This window comes from Coenobita brevimanus, chromosome 65 (genome assembly GCF_032717465.1).
Source record: "Coenobita brevimanus isolate Jiangsu-jjx chromosome 65, ASM3271746v2, whole genome shotgun sequence".
Taxonomy (NCBI): Eukaryota; Metazoa; Arthropoda; class Malacostraca; order Decapoda; family Coenobitidae; genus Coenobita; species Coenobita brevimanus.
Window position 1 is genome coordinate 21,593,792 of NC_137018.1, and position 14,905 is coordinate 21,608,696.

General features: G+C 40.9%; 1 protein-coding gene across 1 annotated transcript in view; it reads left to right on the forward strand.

Annotated features, from left to right (window-relative positions):
• Bin1 (histone deacetylase complex subunit SAP18) overlaps positions 1-14,905 on the forward strand; it is a 153,962-nt gene that overhangs the window by 35,571 nt on the left and 103,486 nt on the right. Inside the window, exon 2 of the mRNA XM_080276418.1 lies at positions 1,639-1,745. Coding sequence (XP_080132544.1) covers positions 1,639-1,745 — 107 coding nt within the window. The remainder of the gene's footprint in view (positions 1-1,638; positions 1,746-14,905) is intronic.

The following is a 14,905-nucleotide window of genomic DNA, read 5'->3' on the forward strand; positions in this document are numbered from 1 at the left end:
CCCTTGGGACTTGTGGAGGAAGTGCGTGCTTTCAGGCAAGCGCATCATCAGTTGTCAGAATCGTCGTTCCTTGCATCAGTCAACGATTGACAGTTTTTTCAGGCCTGTGACCCCTGCTGTGCCCAGCCCTGGCTGCACTCCATTGCCTCCCCAAGACAGGCCCTCATGCTCCGAGCCACAGCCCAGCACATCAGCCACGGTGGAGTCACCGCTCAACGTGAGTTTGCGTCTGTCTTCAGAGTCGTCTGCAGTGGGTACGCCATCACCACGACCCAGCGACGCACCCCTAGGTCACCTGCCAGTTATACTCTTGGACTCTGACAGTGAATAAACAGCAAGAACTTCTCCACTAGACTACACGGGAATTTACAGTGTTGTGCAGTGAAAAAAACGGTGCGTTGTGTTAAGGATTTACAGTTGTGAGTGAAAAGGCAATTTTTGAACTAAATTTAACGTAAATAGACTTGTTTGTTTTTGCTTTAGAAAATGGTTAGAAGAGTGGGAAAAGTTAAAGTGCAGAGTGCAATACTTAGTAAGTTATAATGGAGCATAAGTTAGACAAGAGTGCTCACTGTGAAGAGAACGGACTTCTGAGTGCGATTGACTAAGTTCAGTGCAAGACTTCATGAACTGTGTACTGCAAGTGCTTCAGGAAATCCTTCTTACTGTCAGAGTCCGAGAGGAGGCGGTTATTCATCGAGATGGCCATGGAGTTGCTGTAAGTAGGCAGAATGTTTCATACTGTACTTTTTTCCATACTGTACTTACCTCAAACACCTCATTTCACTCTTTAATGTCCTTTATTGGTGTGAATAGGGTGTTAGGAGCTATGCATGTGCAGTAGGAAGTGTTTTTCTGTGTTAGGCTAGGTTAGGGTCCATAACTACTAGTCCAGGAGCCAGGGATTTGTAAGTACCCAGAATGTTGAATATTGTATGAACCTACCTCAAAAACCTCATTTTATGCTTCTTTTGCATTTATTTCAGTCTTTTTTGTGCCTTACTGGAGTGATTTGGGTCTTAAATAGGTGCTGTGCATGTCCAGAGGGAGTTGTATAGGTGTTTCTCTGAGTTAGGGTCCATAAGTACAAGTCCATAAGCTGGGGCCCAATATCCGGACAGGACCATTATCCGGACCTGCCTGTGGCTCTATTACTTCGGATATTGGAGAGATTACTGTTTATAAAATCACTGGTGCAAATGCTGTCCCAAATTCCCAAAAAGGAAACCTTCCTAATTTGATGAAATATGACTGTTGAACAGTTGCAAAACCGAAAATTCCATATGATATAGAAAGTTAAAAGTAGTTCAAACTTTACTTGCCATAGTCAGTGAGGCAAGTGGGTTATGTAATGTATTTCATCCTTGAAGTATTCCAGTATTCAGCTTACTGTATGGGAGAGCCCTTTTTGTGAAAGGCTTAAACAGTTTTCAGTAATTTTTTCTGTGCAAGTGATAGCTCTCCATTTATTCTTGCCACCACCAGATCTTTCAGGGTGAAGGGGTTAGGAAAAAAACATCAGCAATCTTTCATTGTGATGGTATTTTTTTTATATTATTCTTACTAATGTCACATAACTTCTTCCAGGTTAGGAGAGAAATAATCTGTGGTGTGGTAATGTTATGTGTTGTGCTTCAGACTTGCCCACTGTTGCTGCGGGTGTTCTGCTCCACTGGACGTCACAATGCCCTCACAGAGTACCGTCGAGGCAATGTTCCCCCAAATGAGCTACAGATATACACATGGTCAGTTGCTGTTGGATATACACGTGGTCATTAGCTGTTACTGCCTACCTTCCTCACTGAACCTCTTACCTTCAGATCTCTCAGTCCTAAGCAGAGCATAAAATTGAAATATGAAATCATAGTATCACTAGCTAGCTGTGTATGTAACTGTATCTCTTCCTTAACTTCCATTAATTTCAGTGAGGTGGGAAAGTTTCAGGAATAGGAGGAAGAAACCATAAGAGAAGAGTAAAGCCTGACATACTTCCATCTTTTTGTCAGCTGTATTTGATCGGTCGGTCATTGACTCATTCATTTGTAATTCTTGCCTCTAATATTCTTGTATCAGCCCCAAAGATGAAACTTGTATGATACAGTAACAAGAAGCAACAAATACCATACTGGATGTAATATGCATTAGATATTATAATGGAAGAGTTACAGTACTTGGGCCACCAAGGTCTTTGAGAATTTCTTACTTTGATACTCTCCATTCATAAATTATTAATTTTCTTTCATTCAGTAACTATGTAAATATCCAATATACAGTACATACCAGCCTCTGTGTGTGTGTGTGTGTGTGTATGTGTGTTTAAGAAAGAGGACAGTGTCGATTGATGATGATGATGAAAGTTACTTTCTGTATTTTAAGATCATAAAATCCATAGACATTCATTTCCTGTAATAGATTTCCCTTGGAAGAAGTTGTACCTTTCTGTGAAATAAGTACTGTATATCTTAAATTCTTCTTGTGGTGCTGATGATTAACTACATGTGGTGGCATTGTGTATCATTGATGAAGTAAAGTAGCTGTGGCATCCACTTCAGAGCCAAACCTGATATTTCCCTGCTCCGCATCATGGCAAGAATCCTGGTTTGACCCTGGCTAAGTGCTGTCCACCAAATAAGGGGGCATCAACCCCCAGTGTGGTGTATGTACGTTACCATACCTAAGGGACTGCTCCATAGTAGCAGGTGCTTACCTTTGGTTGATTAGTCTGCTTAGCCAGACTCTGTCTTCTGTCTAACTATTGCCAGATGCCTTTATCCCATAAGGGGTGGCCATAAAACAAATTGCCTCCATGTTTGACTGAGGTGAAGTACCGAGAACAACACTCGTCATGTTACTATTTATTTTATTTTTTATTTATTGTTCATTTATTTATTTTCATTTATTACATCCACCAAGGAGATTGTGTTTTACCCCACTTTTTTTTTTTTTTCTGTCTGCCTGTATGTATGTTAGCAGGATTACTCAAAAGTTATGAACGGATTTTGATGAAATTTTATGGAAAGTTGGACCATGGTCCAAGGAATAAATAATTAAATTTTGGGCTAGATTTGGGTCCAGAGTATCCTGTACAAGATCTCCAAAAGTTCTCATTGAATTTCAGTGAAATTTTGTGGAAACATGTGCCTTGGACCAAGAAAGAATTGATTAAATTTGGGGGCAAATATGGATCTGGGAATACTCAAAAAGTTATTGATGGATTTTCATGAAATTTTGTGGAAGGGTGGGCCATGGGCCAAGGAAGAAATTATCAATATTTGGGCTGGGTCTGTAGTATCCTACACAATATCCCTAAAAGTTCTCAATGAATTTCAATGAAATTCTGAGAAAACATGCCCCATAGACCAAGAACGAACTGATTAATTTTGGGGCAGATCCGGATCCTTTTTCGATGGCAGTAGCATTGGCAGAGTTATGTGCCCTCTGAGTGCTTTCTAGTTCTTTATTGTAATTACCTCTGCCAAGGAGGTTGTGTTTTTGCACGTGTTGGTTTGTTTGACTGTTTGTCTGTTAGCAGGATTCCTTAGAAAGTTATGAACGGATTATGCTGAGATTTTTTGGAGGGATAGGATGTGGCCCAAGGAACAATCATTAGATTTTGGTGGTGATGTGGATCATCATCAGGATCCAGGAGTTTTTTGTTTGTTTGTCCACACTTTATCTATATAAGTTCTCAGTGAATTTCAATGAAATTTTGCAGAAGGGTGGGCCATGAGCCAAAGAAGACTTGATTACCTTTTAGGGTGGATCTCGGTCTGGATCCGGAACCTGCGATGGCATTGGCAGAGGTATGCACTCTCTGAGTGCCTTGTAGTTATTTTTTTTTTTTTTATCTATTCTATCTATTGCCAGACGCCTCAATCCCGTTTGGGGTGGCCACAAACAAATCGCCTCCAAGTCGCCCTGTCCCCCGCCATTTCACTGCCCTGCTCCCAACTCACACCCCCCTCTTTCATATATCTCTCCACCCCATCCCTCCATCTCATCCTCGGCCTCCCCCTCCCTCTTCCCCCCTCCACCTCACTTACATACACTCTCTTCGTCAGTCTTTCACCCTCCATCCTCTCGACATGGCCAAACCACCTCAGTGTGTTCCTCCTAACGCTTCCTATCACATCCACACCACAACGCTCCTTTATATCCTCATTCGTCAGCCTGTCTCTCCATGTGACTCCACAGGCTCCTCTTAAATAACTCATTTCCACTGCTCTCACTCTTGACTTGTGTCCTTCCAACAACGTCCAAGCTTCACTTCCGTACGTTAGAGTTGGTATCACAATACTGTCATGTAGTAACTTTTTCACTTCCGTGCTAACTTCCCTGTTTCTTATCACTGCTTTCAAAGAACCAGCAACCTTTCTTCCCTGCTGTACCCTTTCAAGCACTTCACCCTCCAAACCTCCATCCTTACTCATCACACTACCCAAGTACTTAAACGTACTCACATTTTCCAGTTCCTCACTATCCAACCTCGCTGTATATTCACTGACTTCACCTCTCTCAAAGACCATCACTTTACTCTTCCCTTCATTCACCTTTAGATTCCGTTTCTTACACACTCTCCCAAACTCATCCACCAAGCCTTGCAGCTCCCCTTCGTCTTCACTCAACAACACAGTATCATCTGCAAACAACAGTACAGGGAGTTTCCAAACACTATCCTCTCTCACCACGGCCACTCCAACATCCACTACCCTACCTTGTACCTCTTTTATTACCCCATCCATATACAGATTGAACAACCATGGAGACATGACACATCCCTGTTTCAACCCAACTTTCAAAGAGAAAAATTCACTTAGTTCACCATCCACACGCACTGCAGCCTTCACACCGTCATACATACTCTTCACAGCATTCAACAACTTCCCATCTACTCCATATATTCTTAACACTTTCCACAATCCTTGTCTATCCACCCTGTCATGTGCTTTCTCCAAATCCGTGAAAGCCGCATAGAACTTCTTTCCCTTCTCTAGAAACTTTTCCACTAGAGATCTAAGAATGAATATCTGATCTACACAACCTCTTCCCTTCCTAAAGCCTCCCTGTTCTTCTCCAACTACTTTCTCTGTTCTTTCTCTAACTCTGTCAATAAGTATCCTACCATACACTTTTCCTATTATACTAAGAAGACAAATGCCCCTATGTTTACCACACACTTCTTTTTCCCCTTTTCCTTTGTACAAGGGGATGATTATACCTGACTTCCAATCCTTCGGGACTCTACCTTCCTCCCAGGCCAATCTGCACATCTTCCACATCCATTCTACTACTATCTCTCCCCCATGCTTCAGCATTTCACCACACACTCCATCAATTCCTTGGGCTTTCCCCGATTTAACTTTCTTCATTGCTTCCACAACTTCTATCCTACTGATTTCTTCCTGTCTTCTCATCTCCCTCCTTCTCCCAGCCATTCCCCAGCCACTTATACTCACATTACTTCTATCCTCTGTGTTCAACAATTCCTTAAAGTTCCTTAAAGTGTTCTCTCCATCTGCTCACTTTTTCTCCCTTCTGCATTAGTAATTACCATTTTTATCTTTCACACCCCTGCTAACTTCACTTCCACCCTGTCTTACTCTTTTCACCTCTTTCCAGAACATTTTCTTACAGTCCCTCCACTTTACACTCAAATTCCTTCCAAATTCCTCATCCACTCTCTTCTTACTCTCTTACTAATCTTTTCACCTCTCTTTCTTTCTGCATATAACTCTCTCTTCCGCCTCTCAACTTCTTCCATGCCCCTATTTCTCATCCATTCATTGTATGCTTTCTTCTTTTGTGCCACAGCCTGTTTCACCTCTTCAGTCCACCACGCTGTTCCTTGCACCCCCCTCCGTCTTCTCTTCCTTCCACACACCACATCACATGCTGCACATATTTCTTCTGTAAATATCCTACACACACCTTCGACGTCTTCCATCTGCTCCATTTCATATTTGCCCAATCGTTCCTCCACTTCTCTCTTATACTCTGCCTTTTTCTCATCCTCTTGTAACCTTTCCACTCTCCTTTTTTTTTATATTAACACCAATATGCACCACTGGCTTTAGTAACTTGCCTACCTGTATAAAAACGTAATGCAGAATGGGGACTCAGTTTATTGAACATTTCACCAAAGTTGACTTCTTCTGGAGCAACACACACTGGATGCAGTCAGTGCCTTAAATAGACTATACAGGGAAGTGACAAACAGGTCAGTTTTTGTGTAAATCATGTTTTTGGTATATGGAAGTGATACGATAGAAGGAATTGACAGTTATATAAGACTGTTTACCGATGACGCTAAGGAAAGTGAAAAAAGAGGAAGACTGTAAACAGCTGCAAACTCCTTGATAAGATGTCTGACTGAGTCAAAGGTGGGAAATGCTGTTTAATGTGAAGAAATGTAAAGTAATGGGATTTGGAGAGAGTACAAAGAGACAAACAGGGAAATACAGAATGGTGAACAATTGGATTAGTAAAACTGAAGAAGAGAAAGATTTAGGGGTACTGTTTTCAGATAACCTTTTGCCGGAAAATCACATATATAATCAAGATCACCCGAGATACTTATAACCTTTTGAGAAACATAAGAATTGCATTTACTTATCTGGATGAAGAGATGATGAAAAAGTTGATTGTATCAGCGATTCACCTGAGGCTGGAATATGCAGCTTTGGTATGGTCATCACATAAAACGAAGGATTGAAAGAATACAAAAAGCAGCAAGGAAAATAGTACTTGGCTTGAGAGAATTACCGTACAAGGAAAGACTGTTGAGACTAAATCTTCCAGCCCTAGAAAAAAGAAGGATAAGGGGAGATCTGATTAAACCTGGAACACGGTCGTGGGAATTTTTTACTACTAATACGGTTCTGGGGTGTATTGTACCCCTTTTTGAAAAATAAAATAAAAACAGTTGTAATCAAAATTTAATAAATCTGTAAACATTACAAGAAAATATAACATCTGTACTTCCAGAATCTGTTATATTGTACTTAATAATGAGGTATATTAGGATCCTTAGGGACTACTAAAAAAAAAAAGCCAAAAATCGTTATTTTTTTATTTTTATTTTTTTTTTTATTTTTTTTTTTTTTACTGTAAATGAATGATAATTTTGACTGAAATAAAAGATAATATATATATTTGCCCTAAAAATAGGTTTTACTGTTATTTGCCATTGTAACACGTTATTTATTCATTCTTTGGTTATTCTTCTTGGGTACAATTTACCCCCCCCCCCCTACACTGCACCACGCGCGAGGAAGCACCGCGACACTACCTTCCCCACTAGAGCACACTGAGACATGAAGCTACTGAGAGGCCCAAGTGGTGACGGAATCTCACACCCCACGACCGTGTTCCAGGGTTAATGTGTACAGAGTGTTCAAGGGAATGGAGAGATGTAATAGGGAGGACCTGTTTTGTGGGACGAAGGAGACTTGAGGGGTCACAGAAAAAAGTTGAAAAGTACCACATGCAAGAGGGAGACATTTAGAAATACAGCTTCCCTTACAAAACTATTGAAGCATAGAATAACCTGGATAAAAAGATGATAAATGCCAAGAATATTCATAATTTCGAAACTAAGCTGGACGTTAGCAGTTATGGAGACAGGACAGTACGAGCATAGCTCCTTTCTTGTAAATCACAACTGGTTAAATACACACACACACACACACACACACACACACACATTCTTAAAGTTGTCCTTCATCTTTAGAAGACAGTGGTTGCCATACTCAAATGGGTGATGTGTTTCTCATTGTCTTTGATGTCAGTGTGTATGGCTGTTTAGATCAATTCTGTACACACAAACTTTGCCACACAGTCAACATGTCAAGTCTGGATTTGCAGGGAGAACTCTTTGGTTGTACCTCTGTTGTCTGTGCTCTTCACTGGCCAGGCTCCGAGATTCTTTAAGATGAATGGTTCTTTCCCTCAGAGGGCTCGCCAGTGTTCTTTGTCCAAGGCATTGGTTTCAAGATATTTTGGTATGAGGTTGCATTTCTTTAGAGTTGTTCTCGCATGATCTTTGTATCTCTACTTCTGTGCCCCTGAATTATGGTGTCCTGCAGGGAGTTGGCCATACAGAACCTGGCGGGGAAGATTGTGCTCAGGCATGTGGGACATGTGTCTGACCCACCTTAGCTCCTTTTTAGCCAGCATGGCTTCTATGCTGATTGACACTGCCTGCTAGAGAATTAGTGAGTGAGGAAATTTTTGTTCAGTGGGATAATGTTTGCATTTATATTGGCATGTGCTCCATAGGCAGGCGTGGATGAGGTATAGAAGGATAGATTCTGGGATGACCTAATATGTGCAGTAAGTGGTATGAGGGATCATGAGATTGTAGTTTTGGGGGGAAACTTAAGTGGTCATGTAGGTGAAACAGCACAAGGAAGTGAAGGATGGGGGATATGCATATGGTAAAAGAAACGAGGAAGGGGAAAAGATACAGGCAAACCCTGATTTACGATACCCCTAGATGCGTTACCCTGGAATAGTGATGGAGGTAAAAATACCACCCTAACCTGCCTATCGTAGGCCTACATCTGGTTTTGCAATGTTTTTATTTATTTATTTTTTTTACTGATTTTGATTAATTTATTTTAGACTTAAATTTTGTTTAGGTTGATTTATAAACTGTTTTTAGAATTAGATTAACCCCTAAAGACCGCAATTATTTCAGGCAGGGTACCTCCCACAGCCGCAATTCGGGGGTGTTTTGGCGACTTTCACCAAGGGCAAATTGATTCTGTTCGGGCTAAAGAGGAAGAATTTACACACCTGACATCACAAGCCGCACCCCTGTAGGCCAAATGATTACCGCACAATCGCGTGTCAAAGTTAACAAAAGTTTATAGTAGATACCCCTCGCAGACACTCTAAAACGTGAAAATTTTGATTACATATTTCTCTTATTGAAACACTCTAAAACATGAAAATTTTGGTAACTACATATTTGTCTTATTGAAACAAGTCATTTCAAAGTGTTTTGTCACACCAACCTTGAAAACAGGTGTATGTAGTTGTGGGGAGATTGCTAGGCTGTGGGGAGATAAAGTAGGCTGTGGGGAATAGGCCCATTGGTATAGGGGTTGGAAAAAAAAACAACTTTTTGCACGAAGAGAAAGCACTTCTATGTGTTCTGTAACATCTTGGCGGCCTGATACCTCTCGGGGGTCTGTAGGCGGTGGGATGGTAATGAGGGACAAGGAGGGAGGGATGGGGTGGAGTTCAGGGGGGACACAAGACTAGCACTGTGGGGGGAGGGGCAAGAGTGGGTGGGAAGGGACACAGGTGGTTGTGGGAGGAGAGATGCAGGTGCTTGGAGGGGTAGGAGGGTGATGGGGGACAAGCAGGGAGTGAGGGAGTCGGGTAGAGGGTGGCATGGAAGCAACCCAGAGGGGGGGTGTCCCCCCACCGCCCGGGAAGGTCCGATCCCCCCTCATGCCACCTTGGGTGAGTTCTCATTGGCCTGAAGCCATGTACGTCATAATCAGGGCAGAGGAAGTGCTCTGGAGTTTTTTACAGGCCCCACTCAGTTGATGCGATTAGGCATTTTGGCATAAAACTCAAATCACATCAATTGATGTGATTAGGACTTTAGGGGTTACTGTAATGTGTTTTAGTTGTAGGTGGAGCGAACACTGTCATTTGGGGCACGGATTCTTGGCCATCAGACGAGGTAGAAAACAGTATGGACAGCTAGGGGACTTAACAAAGAATATTTCATGTTTGACCACTGAACTGCCATCTAACCTATTATGGAATACGTAATAGTAATTTTAACCCATGGATTGTGCAGTTACCTTTTTTTATCCCACCCCATGGTGTGCAAAAAATGAAGGAAAAAAAATGTTTTTTTTTAGCATTTATTTATTATGAACTTGAAGATAAACATCCAGGGCATCACCTGGTGAAAAAAATAATAATCTCTGTCACTCCGTCTTTGCATAAGGCCATACGTAAATTTACGTAGGGAGGTAGTGAAAAACATTTTTGTGTGTGTGTGTGTTTATCATAGACTTGAAGATAAACATCCAGGGCATCATCTGGTGAAAAGAAAAAAAAATATCTCTCACTCCGTCTTTGCATAGTGCCATGTGTTAGTTTGCGTAAGGGTGGAGCAGTTAGTGGTGATGCACAGCCAGCACAGCCTGAGCTGTGGCTCGCAACACGACGTTACCCAGCGTGAGCTGTGGCTCGCAATCCATGGATTAAATAGTAATTTTAAATGATTATGGAAGTCTTAGAGAGTAAATACAGTATGCTCGCCCTGAACACGTTCTCACCGAACGCTCTTGTAATTATACGCGGTTAGTGCTGGGATACGTATAAGACAACATAAGATTAAAGAACCATTACGAAAACTATGAATTTACGCAAGAGAGGCCTTTGATAGTTCAAATTCTCGAACCTCAGCACAGCGCGCATGGCTTGTTTTGATCACTGTATCAGCAGCATAGGAATTTCGCCACTGTAATCATTTCGGCTATGGAATTCCTCAACTAGTCACTAATATACTGTATATCAGCTTGGAACCCCACAGCTGATCACCAGTTTATTATATATCAGCTGAGTCGTGACCTCACACTTCCAAGCAAGATAACGTTGCTCCTGGTTAAGTCACCTCCGGCTGACACACCCCACCAAAACTCTTCTCACACACAGGAGATGGTGGGAATCGGTGTAGAATCCTGTTGAAGGAATGTAGAGGTAGCGTGTGCAGGCGAAGAGAAACGGAGCAGATTAACTCTCTATTTATTGGCCACAGAAAGTTACAACTGCGACACAGAGAGAGAGCGCAGAGTTGTACGTCCCTGTCGTTTGAATGATATATGCGTTCTGCTGTTAGCCACCTTCCCCCACTGGGGAGTGGCACTGGAGTCAGCATAAGATAGAGGTGCCAAACCCCACAGACAACTGGGATTTATACATGATTAGAAGCATTATAACTGTTCCATGTACATTATACACATCAATAATATAGTATTGATTACATTAAGGTATACCAACAAGGTAAATATTTCCCCCAAGACTTAAACATATCTACAATTCATATTTCTCTATCGCCTTCCCTTTACTCTAGGTTTTTGATTAAAAACAGATGTCTGATTGCGCATCCCATCCCAAGCCATACTTTACAGTGAAATGGCGTTTGGTTGCTTATCATTCACAGTATCTTATACATTGTTAATTGTGAATAAACAACTTTGTATGTAATATGTAACAATAGTGTGAAACTACAACTAGTCATGGGAAACAATATTGGCACCAGAACATCGCTCGGCCACACCTTTCGATGTAACTGTCGACATTTTTGTCCTAACTACTGTGTAGCCTAACCAATGTGTAGGGTAGCTAACTATTTATCCATGTCCACTTGCAATCTGCGAGTACGGATCCATGGTTTTAGTGGGTTTCTCATTTGGTTTTGTAGATAGTAGCCCCAAACACAAACACAGGACAAGACCACAACTAGTAGAAAACCAACGCCAGGACCAAATAGGAAGGAGAAGGGTATGAAGAGAGATAGGACAGTACATATGGTTCTAAATCAGTCTTGTTCAGGTGGGAGAGGAACTGTATCTCCTTGAGCACATGAGACAGCCTGTTGACTTTCAAGGTAGAAACATTGAATGAATGTAAAAAGGGTCGTAACTGGGACGAGAAGTTCACCGACAAGGTTAGATGGTGCTTGTTAGGTAGAACTGCTCTCACTTTACTGTGTAACTCACAATAATCGGGTGCAACATAGTACCCCTTTACCGTAAGGAACTGGTTTTGTGAGGTACATGTGAGTGTTACGTCCTCTGTCTCAGGAAAGAAGAAGTATTTTTTCGCATGTACAGGTAACTCGCACGGAACACGATCTCACGGAACGCCTCGCAATTATACACGGTAAGGGCTGGGATACATCTAAGACAACGTAAGACTAAAAAACCATTATGAAAACTACAAATTAACGCAGGAGAGGCCTTTGAAAGATCAAATCCTCGAACGTCACCGCAGCGCGCGGTTTGTTTTGATTACGTGACGATCTAGGCGGGAAATTATTCAGTGAGTGAGACATTCCCGAGTACAGTAGCACAGTACAGTAATCCCTCTAATATCCGAACGCCCAATATCCGAACATCCCCACTAACCGGACATAATCCTCCTGGGATCCAAGATTCCCAAAATGGGCCAAAAACTGCAAAAAATTCGAAAAAAATCTGACTTTTTTCCCTCCCATAATTTGAAATTCCCGCCTGGCGCCAAACAGCTGTTACACCATGGTCCCTTCACCCCTTCCTTCCTCCCCCTCCCCCCTCCCCTGTCAGGTTGCCATTTGGTATTTTTCATTACCAAGTGTGGGCCAATTTGGTAATGAAAAATTCGTTTGGTAATGCATTAGAATAATGCATTACCAAATGGATTTTTCACATGTATGAGGATACACAGGATGGAGATGGTGGATTGTTTGCTCTCTCTGATTAATCTGCTACCCTACATAGTGTGAAAATAATCAACATGGTGTTAGTTATAAGGAGAGTGATTACATGTATTTCCACTTGTATATATAATTAGTGAAGAATATATGCTAGCTTTACGAATTTGGTAATGAAAAGTTATATTTGACAATGAAAGTTGAGGAGATTGGTAATGTGGCTGTTGCGATCTGGCAACTCTGTTACCCCACCAACATCAACAGTCACAGCTTAACTCCGATGGAGAGCAGATACTCATAACAGTGCAAGCCACAGGTGCTTGTTTTTTGTGAATAAACAGTGAATAAACTGCAATACCTTGCCACTAGAACACACAGGAATTTACAGTGTTGTGCAGTGTTAAGAAATTAGAATTTAGAGTGCAGAGGATTAACTGTGGACTGCAAACTGGCGGTTCAAACCAGTCCAAGAGCAAGGGACTTGTAAGTACCCAGAATGTTTAATATTGTATAAACTCACCTCTAAAACCTCATTTTATGGTTCTTTTGCATTTATTTCAGTCTTTTATGTCCCTTATTGCTGTGATTTGGGTCTTAAATAGGTGCTATGCATGTCCAGAGGGAGTTGTATAGGTGTTTTTCAGAGTTAGGGTCCATAAGTACAAGTCCATAAACTGGGGACCAATATCCGGACAGGACCACTATCCGGACCTGCCTATGGCTCTATTGATCCGGATATTGGAGGGGTTACTGTATTTGTAAGTTAAATATTTACAGTACTGTACTGTTCTGGTAAGTTTATGTGCAACTTAAAGTACTATTAAATAACATTAAAGCAAGAAATAAAGTCTTATAACCAGTTTACCTGATAGGCGTCAGAATATTGCCTTTTTTATTTGTTCGTTTTTTACACAGTACTGTACAGTATTTGTTAGTTAAATATTTACTGTTCTCGTATGTACTGTACTTACAGGCACTTAAATAAAGTTAAATCATTAAATAAAGCCTTGTAACCAGTTAACCCGAATTATATGATTACCCATGATCGGCATCAGAATATTGCCTTTTTTGTTTGTTCGTTAAACTCTTACTGTACTGCTTTTGTACAGTACTGTATTTGTAAGTTAAATATTTACTGTTCTGGTATGTACTTGTAAGCAATTAAAGCATTAAATAAAGCCTTGTAACCAGTTAACCTGATTTATATGATTACCCATGATTGGCGTCGGAATATTGCCATTTTTGTTTGTTCGTTAAAGACTTATAATAAGAGAAAAATACATTTTTGTCTTGGTATCTTTACCTATTTGCTCAGGTTTGCTGTAATGGTTTGGATCATTTGATGCAATGCAACTTGTAGAAAACTGTGAAAACTTTCGGGAAGTGAACGAAAATCTGGGACATGAGACTGACCTTGACTTCACCCTCTCATGTATCATCTGTCAGTTCACCACCTGCTATCGTGAGGAGTGGATGTACGATTTTTTCGCTCGCAGCCATGCCCAACCACACATAGTTACACCTATTATCTCGACCCAGACAGAAAATACAACCTTTTTCCTCCCTTGCAAAACACAATCAACCACCCTGTTTACGAGACAGCAATATATATTGCGAAAATGACAAGGTAAAATGATAAAGATGAATGTAAAATGATAGGGAAAGATGAACATGTTATGACGGAAGAAGTACGTTTTCCCCGTCTGTAAACGTATTTATTTCTGCTTTGTATCTGTATTCGTAATAATTAGACTTATTGTTAGTTCTGAAACTGCATTATGATTCTATTTTTAGCCATTCTCGTGGTGTGGGAGCTGGAAGTTGTGACACAACTTCCTTATTGCTAATCGGACTGACCCTTCACTTTATTCTCCCCTGGCAGAGTCTAGCCTTGGAGGACGTGCAGTTTTCTCATTTAGGACTGAAAATTCAACTCTTTCGCTCCCTTTTCCAAGCATGGGCACAACGATAATGTAAAAAATAACTCGAAACTACCATAAACATATATCAAAAAGGTGAAAATGTATTCATAACATTTTTTTTTTTTTCAGCCATTCCTAACAGATTATGTACTGAAATCATTCGATATCACAGTACTGCATTTCTAAGTTAAATATCTACTGTTCTGGTATGTACTTGGAAGTTAAAGCACTGGTACCAGTTAACCTGATTTATATGATTACCTATGATCGGTGTCGGAATGTTTCCTTGTGTTTACGTACAGTATTTGTGTGTTTAAGTTTTGCTCTGGAGTACTGTATTTGTGAGTTATAACATTAAATAAACCTTCTAACCACTTAAAGTGCTTTCTAGTGATTACCAGTGACAGATAACAGCAAAACAACACATTTGGGAGGTCTAGGGAGCAAAATACGGAGTAGTTTAAATATACGCGATTTCGCACCTAACACGGCACGGTAGGAACGAAACCCACGTGTTCCGTGCAAGTTACCTGTACATAAA